This window comes from Papilio machaon, chromosome 15, assembly GCF_912999745.1.
Source record: "Papilio machaon chromosome 15, ilPapMach1.1, whole genome shotgun sequence".
Classification (NCBI taxonomy): Eukaryota; Metazoa; Arthropoda; class Insecta; order Lepidoptera; family Papilionidae; genus Papilio; species Papilio machaon.
The window spans coordinates 4,825,413-4,837,617 of NC_060000.1; the positions used below are offsets into that span (position 1 = coordinate 4,825,413).

Consider the following 12,205-nt stretch of genomic DNA (forward strand, 5'->3'; position numbering starts at 1 on the left):
AGTGGTATACGAACAAGGTGGATTTTACCTTCATAAAGTAAATTTCGAAATTCGAATGTCATGTTTACGATAATAATCTCGATAAATCCTCATTGGCAGTTTGTGATCTGTTTTTTCAAACGAAAACAAGGTCTAACACAAAATGCGCTGCGATAGCACTTATCTATATACAAACTCTTGTCTATCAATGAGGCATAATTGTGTCAATCGCATCGATGTGTCGTTAATTAGCGAGCTCTAACAGATAAGGAAGTAAGGTACTCACGTTTCGCTCTTGTCGTAGACCGGGAACGTTTGGTGCGCCAAGTCCTGTAACGACGAGCTAGTCTGCGGCTCCGCAGAGATACCCTGCGCTCTCTGTTTCCTTGGTGCTCTGGAGCCTCTAGCGTACTGCTGGTAAGGAAACACGCTCTGCAACTTATCCAGTTGCGAGCGCAGCTCCAGCATCTCCTGGTCGCGCTGCTTCAACAACGCCTCCAGCTCTCTAATTCTCTCAATCAGCGGCTGCATGTCGCTAGTCACCGTCGCGTTGGCGACACAATTCTCCGAGTCTGAATTCATCGCGTTTGGAGTCCCCATTATTCCATTCGATTCCACTTCTCTGTACGTTTCATCTAAGGCGCGTCTATCGCCGTTGACGGTAGGCGCCACGGTAAGCGCTCCTCCTCCTGTGTTCACTACGGCCCTCGGCTCATCGTCACCAGCAGTCCGCTGTGACGATCCAAAGCAGAGGGTGTCGAAGCACACGCGCATTCACTCGGCTACAGGACACTGCACCGAAGCACTAGGGATTCGCACGGGTTAGTTAAGTCAAAGGTACTTTGTGTGGTTCACTCGCACTAGAGTTAGTTTATAAAGGTCTGAGAGCGGCGCACGGCGGGGAAGGCAGGATGTGTGTGGGTCGGGTCGAAGCGCGAGTCGTGCGGCGCGAGTGCGGACGGCCGGAGTAGTGCTGATACGGCCGCTTGCTCCGCTGTCTGTCGCCTCGCCGTCAGCCCCGCGTGCCTCGGCGACGCCCTGCAATGTTACGTCTTCTTATTAAACTGTATTTGCACTATTTATCATATCAAACATCATCGACATAAAAATAGAGGTTAAAAATGTGACCGTCTCTCTTTTTAGATAACGATTAAACGTCATAGCGAACGACTATTCCTAGGACCGGCGTGCTCGCATTAAAAACGACCGCGCAATGAACGACTGGCGACGATAATTAAATATCGTGTTATCAATGTGGACTTGTAAATATTCATTTTTAATTAATGTTCCAGTCATTGAATTCTGAGAAAACCATTAGTTGTATCGGATCTCGAAATCGCTTTGTTTATGAAAATTGATAAATATAAATTACATATATTCTGATCGACGTAGCACCCAAACAAATAAAGAACACGATATAAAAAGATGACTTCTGCGTATTGCTTCATAACATATTGGTATATCTTCACAGAAATCGTTACTATGGGCTTGTGGCAGACGGATTTCAAACGTTTGTTTTTGAGTTTAAAATACTCGGCCGGTCACCTGATGCGTGCGTAATAAGACCGCCACATGATTTTGTATCTAATCTTGTGGCGATTCTTTTCCATCTTTAAAGTGACACGGCAAAGATTCAATACGATAACTATTGACATGGTGACGTGCAAGTTTACACTTGGTAAGGCGGTAAAGTAATGAGAGGTTTTATTTTTCTGTTATAGTTTTATGATTGTTTCCATTTGCGATCTGTACAGAAGACCAGTCTAAAGGAGTATTTTTAAAACGATAAAAACTGAATAACTTGATTTGGTTGCGGCAGTAAAATACTTCAACTTTTAAGGAATATAAACCCGTATATAGACTGACAAATTTATTTGACCCGGTGCGCCTAACCCAAACTAAATTATGATAGCAGCGCCTCTCTCACCGTTCCAGATAAGCTTGTCGCACTATAATTTTGTTGATACAGAAAGTTAGAAAATGAATATGTCAATGTCATTGAATAACAGATAACTTTGATGACTTAATTATGTGCCAACTAATTACGCTCCAATTTATACGAACCAAAAGTAAGTAACGAAATGTTTTTTTTATATAAATTATAATCTACATATATAAATGAATATTAACTACAGCATTTATGTTCGCATATAAAAACAGAAAAGCTGCAGTTTTGTTCTGTTTTTAATTGACAAACGACTATTGTTTGTATGAAGGAAAATGCTTGAAAAATTGTATATAAAAGTGTGGTTATAATTATAAATGACATGACATGACAAGGTTATACTTGACATGACACTGCAATTACTTCTACTAGCCAAATTTTATCCCATAAATCAAATTACATAATTTTACTTGGAATGATTAAAAAATAAATAAAAAATCGATGCGCAGCCGCGGACAGCAGCTAGTTTCGATATAAAGAGAAATAAATAATCCACTTTGAAGTTGAGATAAACTGATTGGTACAAAATGAAAAAAAAAATACATTTCGGTCTATTTCTAAACGTCTAATCTAATCATGTTGACAATGATATATTAATATAGTTAACATATAAATTGAAATTAAATTATGCTAAAAATAAATTAGTTAATGTTTGAATGTGTTAATATCAAAATAGGTATCTGTGATTTAACACTATAATAGTGATGTTCTGATGACAGGTGATCAATCTGTTCATCATTCATTGTATGATGACAAAAACCTCTGATGAATAAATATAACCACATACATAAACACCAATATTTTAATTATGTAAATTTATGTTATATAAAACATTTTCCTTAGAAATTAGCATTTAAAATGTTTAAACGACCAGTGGGTTGCTAATTATTTATCCTATATAAGACAACTGTTTAATTAGATGAATTAAGTTGGTGACATTATAACTTATGACCTGCGCAACAATTTTTTTATTTAACTGTACTAATATAATAAAGCGTAAATATACATTTTATAACACAGGATCGTAGCAAATAACGGTATATTTTGGAATAATTCATCATCATCTCCCTGACCTTGTCCCACTTACGTAGGGTCGATGTACCAAGTTTCCGTCCTCCAAATCAATCTGTCAGCCGTCATCTCCATTGTCACCCCCTTCTTGATGTCACCTTTCACGCAATCCATCCATCTCTTCCTAGGCATACCTCTACCGGTGTATAATTATTTTTAAATAATTATTTTTGTAAAAAAAAACTATTACGGAACGCTTTAGGCTATATTTTTACCGCATTGAATTTAGGCGGTGAGTAAATAGAAAAAAAAATGTTATGCGAGTAAGGCACAAAAATTGCAAGCAGCAATGTTGAATGGTTGCCTTGGTTATAGTAATTCTTAGCTAATGGCGAAGACCTTCGTTGTCATTTGAGTATCTGAATTTTGATATTTGCACATTGAAAGTTATACTCAATGGAAGCAATAAAAAAAAGTTTTTCTGTATAACAAAAATGAATGGAATTTCATGCGGATGAAAGCGCACGGGCGGGCATAGCTAGTTACTTATACTTTAAGATACATTTTGTTTTTAAATTGAATAAAATGCTGTTTTTTTTTTGTTTCAATATCGTGGAGGCTGAAGTCAAATTAGGAAATATTTTTTTTTTACAAATCTGTGATTTTAAATTGTCGAAGTATTCACATTAAACATCTGCCGCTCGCATTAAGAATACAGATGAGTCTTTTACCTGAATATTTTTAGCACTTCGAAAATAGAATAAATAAGAAAAATCGACTGTAAAAACAGTAACTTCATAAGATGACATAACAGTGTTATATTTATGTTATCTATGGACATATCTATGGTGTAGTTTTTTTAATTGGACATTCAGCACGGTTGTCAGATTATTTTAATCATGATCGCTCCGCGCGGCTGCAATATAAAGAAAGTGGTCGGAGCGGAAATAATACTTCGTCGTTAGTGTCTAGATAAGTCATGTAGTTGACTGATAATAAATACCGGTTAGTCTAGACTCCTACTAATCCGGTCGCACGGGTGAAACAACACTATTTTTTTCTTATATGTTTAAAAATAAAGCCTAATCATTGTGATGCTTTGTTTAAAAATTACTTTAGTCTCAACATAAATGTCATTTCTATTGACACAATTCAATACGTTTCAACAGAAATGACACTGTGTTGTTGTCTCATTTTTGTTTAATAGAACGAGAGGGATGACAGTATGATGTCACACAAGTGCTACGACAGTCACGACGTACAGTTACGATGTGAAAAAGTTCCATGTTTGGATTTGAAATCCGTCTTATATTTATTTTAATCTACTTTTAACGTTACGTAAATAGTTCACATTGATATTGGCCGCTTGCCGGATTTACTCACTTTATCTTATTATCTTTACCAGAACATGTATTTGTTTTTACAGTTGCCACCGGTTGGGGGCTACTTTAAGATATATTTTTATGTCTAATATATGTATATATTATTAAATACTATCATGTTAAACTTTATGAGATGTACTGTACTGTACTGCTTGAAATGTTTAAACCACGATTCAGCAGCCGTAGCATGAATTAATGAAAATCTCAACAGAGTTGCTGTCATGAAAGAAATGAGTTTCGGAACAAAAATAATAATTAAGAATGAGGGTACTTCGACAACAATTTTTACATCGCGCCGGACGTCAAATACCTCAGTTACCCAGTGACCATGAGTGTTAAGTACTCGAAACGTTGGCAATTAAAAACATAAAATATATAAAATTCGTAAAAATAGTTTCGTTTGAATTTGTACAGTTCGTGTAATCAATAATTGGTGAAAATTAAACTTATTGAATTAAAATGAGAGATAGATTATGGTACTAGAGTTGAATATGTATGTGTTATGAGTGTTATGTTTAAATATAAAATCTTTATAAGTAGCCATTACCAACGACCAAGTAAAATACGAGATACATATTGTGTATAAAAATATTGCCTGTTAGCAGTAAGTATCAAAAAACATTTGTCAATTTTGAATATAAATTAAGAGACTTATCAAAAAATACCTAGTTATAGAATGTAGATTTGAATATATAGTGAACATTTAGTATTTAGTATGAGGCATTTAACTAGTGAAAGATATGTTAATCATAACCTTAGCCTGGTTTAAAAGTAGGCGTCCCTGTTACTCATACCACTCTAGTTCCGATGGGTGTGCATATATTCTAAGACCCTTTTTTCACTAGCACGACAAGCAAAGTAGTTGCTATTTCTATGAACAATGCAATACACTATTTCTACTGATACACGACTCTTGTTCAAATAGCAGTCGCGTGTTGCCAAAGTGGTGTCACTCATATTAGTGGAAACGAGGCCTAAATCGACGCAAAGGGTATCTCATATGCACACAATCGGTTCATGGAATAAATGCCGATTAAGTCACCGTCGCGGACTACAAATCATGATATCAATTTTTACTAAATCGTAAAAAAAAGAATATCATTAGTTTTTTGGAACGAAGTTCCTTATCGCGCGTTGTGAAAGGGGGCTAGACGGAAAAAATTCTTACGAAAAGTTGTCACGACACTTTTTGCTATAGTAAGTATGTTAACGACGAATGAGCGCTACTTCACCATGGCAACGACGTGACAATATATAACGAAAATTCATAGAAATAAAATGTACTTCTTGTGAAGACTTAAGTTTTTTATTCATAGAATTTCATCGTACTGTAGAGATAAAGGAAAGTTCGTATGATAATTGCTTTAAATAATTATAGTAAATGTTCACATATATTTAGTTGCTGTCTTTATTTACTTAAAATACATAATAACGTAACATAATCAGTTAATATTGAAAAGCAAAAGTTACATAAGTTATTATAAAAATTGAACCAAGCTACGGTGTTGTTACGGTAAAATAGAGGAGAAAGGGGAAGATTGGGTTATGTTAGGTTAATATGGTCATTCCCAATTATTTATTTCTAATTAAAATATATGTTCTTTGTGATTATAATATCTTGAATACTTATGTAACAAAGATGTAATTTCTTGTTTTAATAAAAACGTAGGAATTCATAGTGAGTTAACATTTATCACGCTTTGGTACATGTTAAGGTCACAATGTTGTAGCTAAAAAACTCGCAATTCAACAATTCAGATATCATTGTTGAAATTATATCAACAAAAAAGCCAGACGACGAACAATTTCAAGCAATTTCATACCGTCAAAATTACTCGTTGCGAGTCCGAAGCTTGTACGTCTGGCTTGGTTAATCGGAATGAAAAATTTCGGACATTCAAACACAGAGTTTGGTAGACAAATTACAAAAAAAAAATTCTATTCTCTTTTAAGATGTAATCGTTTATTTAATAAAGTCTATGCTTTATAAAATTAAGTTACCCAATGTCTCAGTTAAGTCTTGAGGTAGTAAAAAATACTTATTTTCATAAGCCTTAAAAACAATTATTACAAAAACAAAAATTAAATCAGGATTAAGACAATTCATTAACTTCTTTGTTCAACGTAATATACGAAGAAAATGTATGTATAAATTATCCGTTAACATCAATAATTGGGGCCTTGAATATCTTGCAAATTGAACTTTAATGTGATATTGAGAAAAGTTCATATTTGATTATTGTAATGAATTCCTGTCTTTTAATTGAAGTGTTCTATAAGTTTTTCGTAATACAACCAGTTTCAATAACATAGATTGATGGTAAACAATTATTTCTGATGGACTATAATAATGTAAGGCATTTATCAAATTGGAAAATTATAAGTGAAAATATTGACAAAATATTAAGTTTTATGACCAAATCCATCATCAGAAAATCTGACATCGATATTTTATAGGATAATATGGCAGCTAAATAATTTTGTTGATGTTTTATTCTTCTGACACAAAATTTTGAGATTAAAAATTGGATTTTATGAAAATAAATAATTAGTTTTATCTAAATAATAGAAATGCCATGTTAAAATATGTTAATGGATATTTTGACTTTTCTTAATTTTTCAATATTATTTTTACCCACAGTTCATTAAGTTTGTGTGATTATAATGTTTTTTAATCTTTTAATGGATCTTATTTTAATTTCCAACAATAATCAAAATTAAACCGGTTATTAAAGAAGCGAGGTCGAGAAATCAGATTATGTATGTTATTTATTTACCAATTATTGTAAAGTGAAAAGAGATAGCGTTAAAATTTCAGCATTTTATTTTGGTTTCTTATAACTTCGAATAAACTATTACATTGGCTTATTTACTTATTTTAGTACATATTCAAATTAAGTATCGTATAAGAAGTTTCCTTGATTTTTGTGCATTTCTGTTGCTGTGATTTAAAACCTTCTCGTCTACTTTAATAACATCGAAAGTAGTCTTTACCATAACTCGTAAACAAAAGAAAATTAAAAAAAAAAACAAAGTCGAATTGATAACCTCCTTCTTTTTTAAGTCGCCTTTAAAAAGGTCATAGTTCCATAAACTTGTGATACTTTTGCATAAGGGTAATTTTCGATACAGTGATGTGCAAACAAAAATTAATACACCATATTGGTGCTGATTGGCAGTCGCTCTGCCTTTATGTACATAAACTCTGTCATAAACATCAGAGGCCTGTTTTATTGTGGTAAGAAATGCAATATCCTTGCGCAATAAATGAACTCAGATATCTTTGTTCAAGTTTTTCGTCTTGCGTAATAACTACAATGTACCTTACATTTTACCTTATAGATTTTTCAGAAAAGATAACAATAGGATGTCCTTTTTGTAAGTAGGAAAATACATATAGCACAATGCTTAGAATACATTAAAAAAAACAAAAACAAAAGAACAAAAAAAATATAAGTTCGAAGTTATAGTTATTACAAGTTTTTTTTTAATTTATCGTCTATTCATAGAAATAAATCATATTAAGAATGGCGCTAATTAACCATCACTGAAAACTAAGGGCAAGGTGCTTTAAACGTCTTTATTCATTAAAGATCAGGAAGTAGATAAAGTGGAAAGCTTATTCAACTTACTTCCTGAATAATTTTTTTTAAATTCCTCTTCAAACATTCATATATGCATTTGTTACTCTGTTTCTTAGGTCGTTGTCACTTTGTAAATTATTGTTAACCGATAGTAGACCAAAAAATCCTGTACAAAAACATATTGTCATCCCACTCACTCCTATTGAAAAAACAGAGGTAACAATATTTTTGGTAGTGTTTTAGCGACAGTACAAATTCCAAACTTTTGGTTGGTAAAGTTCATTTGAATGAACTTTCTTTGACAGAAATGTTACTAACAACTTCTGGTAACTTAGTACGTCACTGATTTATTTTAAAAATAAATATCTGTGTAAAAGAATGAACGATATTGAGTGATTAAGAAAATAACTGACAGTTCAGTCGCCTCTTTGGTTAACGGATCACAATAGCTTTGTCTCGCTGCTATTTTTAGGCTGTATTCAATTAAAATCAATTGAGCTAGCGAGGGTTGTCACATTCACAATTATGTTATTTAAGAGTAACAAGCAAGCAGTCGGACTGTCGTAGTGAAATCGCGTTTATTTAGAATTAAGAATGATTGGACTTTATTGGCGAGAGGTATTAAACAATCGTAAATTTAATAACAAGCATGTGACTGGTCTGTCTACTAATGGTTTGTATGTTTACGAGTAACAAGCAAACAAAGATAGATCCCCTTCACATATCTCATCCGGAGTTAAAAAATGAAATCACTTAAAAGTTGTTGAATTCGTAATTCTGGATATTAACGATTTCAAATCTTCGTGTATGTTATTTAAAGACAACTTGTAGTGACGTAAAATTATAATGCACTAAATTGAAAAAACGTTTAGACAACGAAACAAAAACTCAATTTCTGGGCTTAAACTTTATTTTGGGCTTTTCAAAAATTAATGTCAATAATAATTAATGTTTGAATATTTGAAAGTATTATAGGCAGATAGTAATGCACAATCATGCATTATTTAAGTCATAAACACTTATGTCAGATACTCAGAGTGGGTGATGAATGTACAAGCACTGTTCCACACAACATTTCCATTGAGCCTTAATTGTTATACTAAAGTAAATACTTCAAAGAAAGGGGCCATACAATATCAGTACAATTGATCAGATTATGAGGGATTTATTTCTAAGAGTTAAAATAGGTAGCCATAACATCTTATCAGTAAGTATGTAACATTGAATTTTTCCATTAATTCCATTGTGACCAAAATACGCAAAAAAACGTTAGTATTTTTTAACAAAATTTCAAATAAACGCTACATGTTTATATATTATCACTTCTTACAAGTTGTTTCAATTCATTCTACTACGAGAAATGTAGACGAAAATAATTTTCCGTGTAATCTACATACGTCGCTAATCTGATTCGCTACTAAACATCAGATTTATCAAGAAATCTATTACTGTCGACAGTTTCAATGACCTGTCAATACTTAAAACAGATTTCTATGCGGCATACGCATGTTTCTATTTAGATATTTCATTAGAAACAAGATAAGTTATCATTCATTTTTTTTATAAGAAACGATGATAATCCAGGCCAAGTGTTACAATTTTAAACTTTTATAGAATAAAACTGTACATTAAATCGTAACTAATATTCGAATATGTTTGATGAAATTATGTCTGCAGAAATATTTTCAAATTGAAACAAAGACTCCTTTAGTTTTCTAATCATCATTCTTTTAACATCTTATTAAGTTTAAGTGGAATTGAAACACTTCTTCGAGGCGTTTCTATGGATTGCCATCTCTGTAGTCTCTCATTCCTTCCTCATGTCCCTTCTTTCTTCTTCTTGTCATCTTTTACTAAAACCATTCATCCTTCAACTTTTCTTATTATTAATAGTCATAGCCGCTGCCTTTGCCTGCTTTTTCACCTTTATATAAATAAAAGCAGTATTAAAAAAAAGTTACATTAACCACAACCGGATTCCAAACAATGGTATCATTTAATCGACATTGAACGACATGCATCAGTAAGCCCATGGCACATTTATACAGCATCAATCACAATCTGCCAAAACATGATAATTACGATACCAGAGTGATAGGTGTGACGAGTGACCCACAATACTTCTAATGACATGTTCCGTACTTTAAACGCACCGTGCATAAGGAAAACGTTGAATACAATTCAGAACGACTGACATTTTGAATTACTTAATAACATAAGATATCGTGTCAAGCTTTATTTCTACGAAAGGATTTATTTTTTTATTTAAAAAAGTTTTTATTTTAAAAACAAATACGATTAAGTTAATTTTGTTTGAAAATAGAATATAAATCCGGGACTGAAGTCGTGAAAAACGTTTATTTATTTAAAGGACATAAGTTTCAATAAGCTTTTATTAAATTAATTCGCATGTGCAACAAGTATACGTATTAGTAAGCGAATAGTATTCCCCTACTAGAATATCCCAAACTGGGTCAACGGATCTCGGAGAATGGAACCATATATAATTGAGGAATTAAATAATAACATTTTTTACTAACTGTATCCATTTTTATATGTAATCCATACATAGTCTTGAACTGTCATCATTGTTGTCAAATGACAATAACTCTGTCATGATAACATAATTCATATAGATTTTAATTATAAGACCGTGAAATCTGTGCAAATTAAAGCTTTCTTAAAATGGTAAACGATTATAAAGATCAGTGGTTCCTGACAGCTGATTGACAGTTTTCGTTCAACAAACAATGTTGCAGTAAATTAAAATTTTGGTATTTTTTATAAAGCACCCATGTAGTTAAAGGAAACAATATTTTAAGTTTACTTTAAATTACTCTTCATTTACGCATGCATTATGTTGACAGCATTATATAAACAAAATTAAATATTTTTCGATAGTTTAAACGACCACAAAATGGTCTGACAAAACAAAATATAGCATTTCTTCAGAATTCAAACATTAAATAAGTCAATACTTATTTATAATCTGCAATTTTTTGTAATTTATTGGTTATGTTTTGCTTTTTCTTAATTGCAAAAATTAAAGAATTATGTGATACAGTATCAGTTAATTTACAATGCCATCTCCGAACCATTTCTGTACGAATAAGTTCAGAACGGAACCACAGAGGTCGCTGTACGTTTTTGATAAATTTACGACTCTCGATCTTATGCTTAAATGCCCTATAATTTATTTAACAATAATTGTAACTTTAAATGGCTGCAACATGTGCAGTCCGCCGCGTGTTATGACACGAGGGCGGAGTCGGATTATTTATGAAACGAAAAAATATTTATTTTAACCATCTCTTAATATCATGTCGCAGTTATTGTGCGAAAAATAGTCACTTTTAATATCGCGCAAACCCCCCCCCCTCCGAAATAAATTGTAAAACCGACTTAAAGGTTGTATGAACTAGGTATAGGTATACTACGAGTATAAGACATTATCTATGTCTAACTTCAAACCGAAAAAGTTCTAAAATACGACTATTAATCTACACCAATCCTATTTATAGACGAGAAATTTAATCGTGTTTTAGATTAAATATTGTATTTAACTACAAAAATAAGTTTAATATTATCCAAGTATTTTTAAAAACAGGTTTTTTATTAAGCGTATAACATTGCACCGGCAATAAAATAGATATCAAATCTCGATTGTAATGTGGGTTTAGTGCGTAATAAAAGTATATTTTAACATTAATTATAGTGCATTCGTGTTTTAAATGAAATCAAAAGTAGCCGACTGTGAAAAGACTTTGATGTCATAAAATCTGCTTTACGATTCAGTACGCAATACGTCTGAATATTTTGTAATATAAAATTATTTAACCATTAACATCATTTTACAAGGACGTAAACAATAAATATGATCATATAATTGTTGAAAAAAAAATGTGTTTTCAAATTAAAAATTAATATATCATAAACCCACTCAACTGTAGTTATAACCTTACTAATTTATTTATAATAATGTTTTATATATTTTTCATGTAATCTTTAGTTTTCGTATTTCTTTCTTTTTTTATCAAAAACGATAATTATATCCTTTTGTATTTGCAGTGGAAACTCACTGTTATAAAGGAGAAAGAAATTAAAAAAAAACTAGAGTAAAGTACGTACATAAAAGGTTGCAATTCTATTGGGATTACGCTAATTAACTGCAATAACGAACAATAGAAAGTGATGAAGAAATTTGCATTGCGCATAAAATGTGCATAATTAGGTAATAAAATCCAATAGGGTTATAATGCAGACAATATTGAAATAAAATACAGTACGCTATTGGTCAAGGTCTC

At 32.0% G+C, this 12,205-nt stretch overlaps 1 protein-coding gene across 2 annotated transcripts in view; it reads right to left on the reverse strand.

Moving 5' to 3' along the window:
* LOC106712155 (cGMP-dependent protein kinase, isozyme 2 forms cD4/T1/T3A/T3B) overlaps positions 1-12,205 on the reverse strand; it is a 119,341-nt gene that overhangs the window by 80,647 nt on the left and 26,489 nt on the right. For both annotated transcript variants that reach the window (XM_045681306.1, XM_045681307.1), the window contains exon 2: positions 266-1,017. In XM_045681306.1, the coding sequence (XP_045537262.1) occupies positions 266-753 (488 nt within the window). In that variant the 5' untranslated portion in view covers positions 754-1,017. The remainder of the gene's footprint in view (positions 1-265; positions 1,018-12,205) is intronic.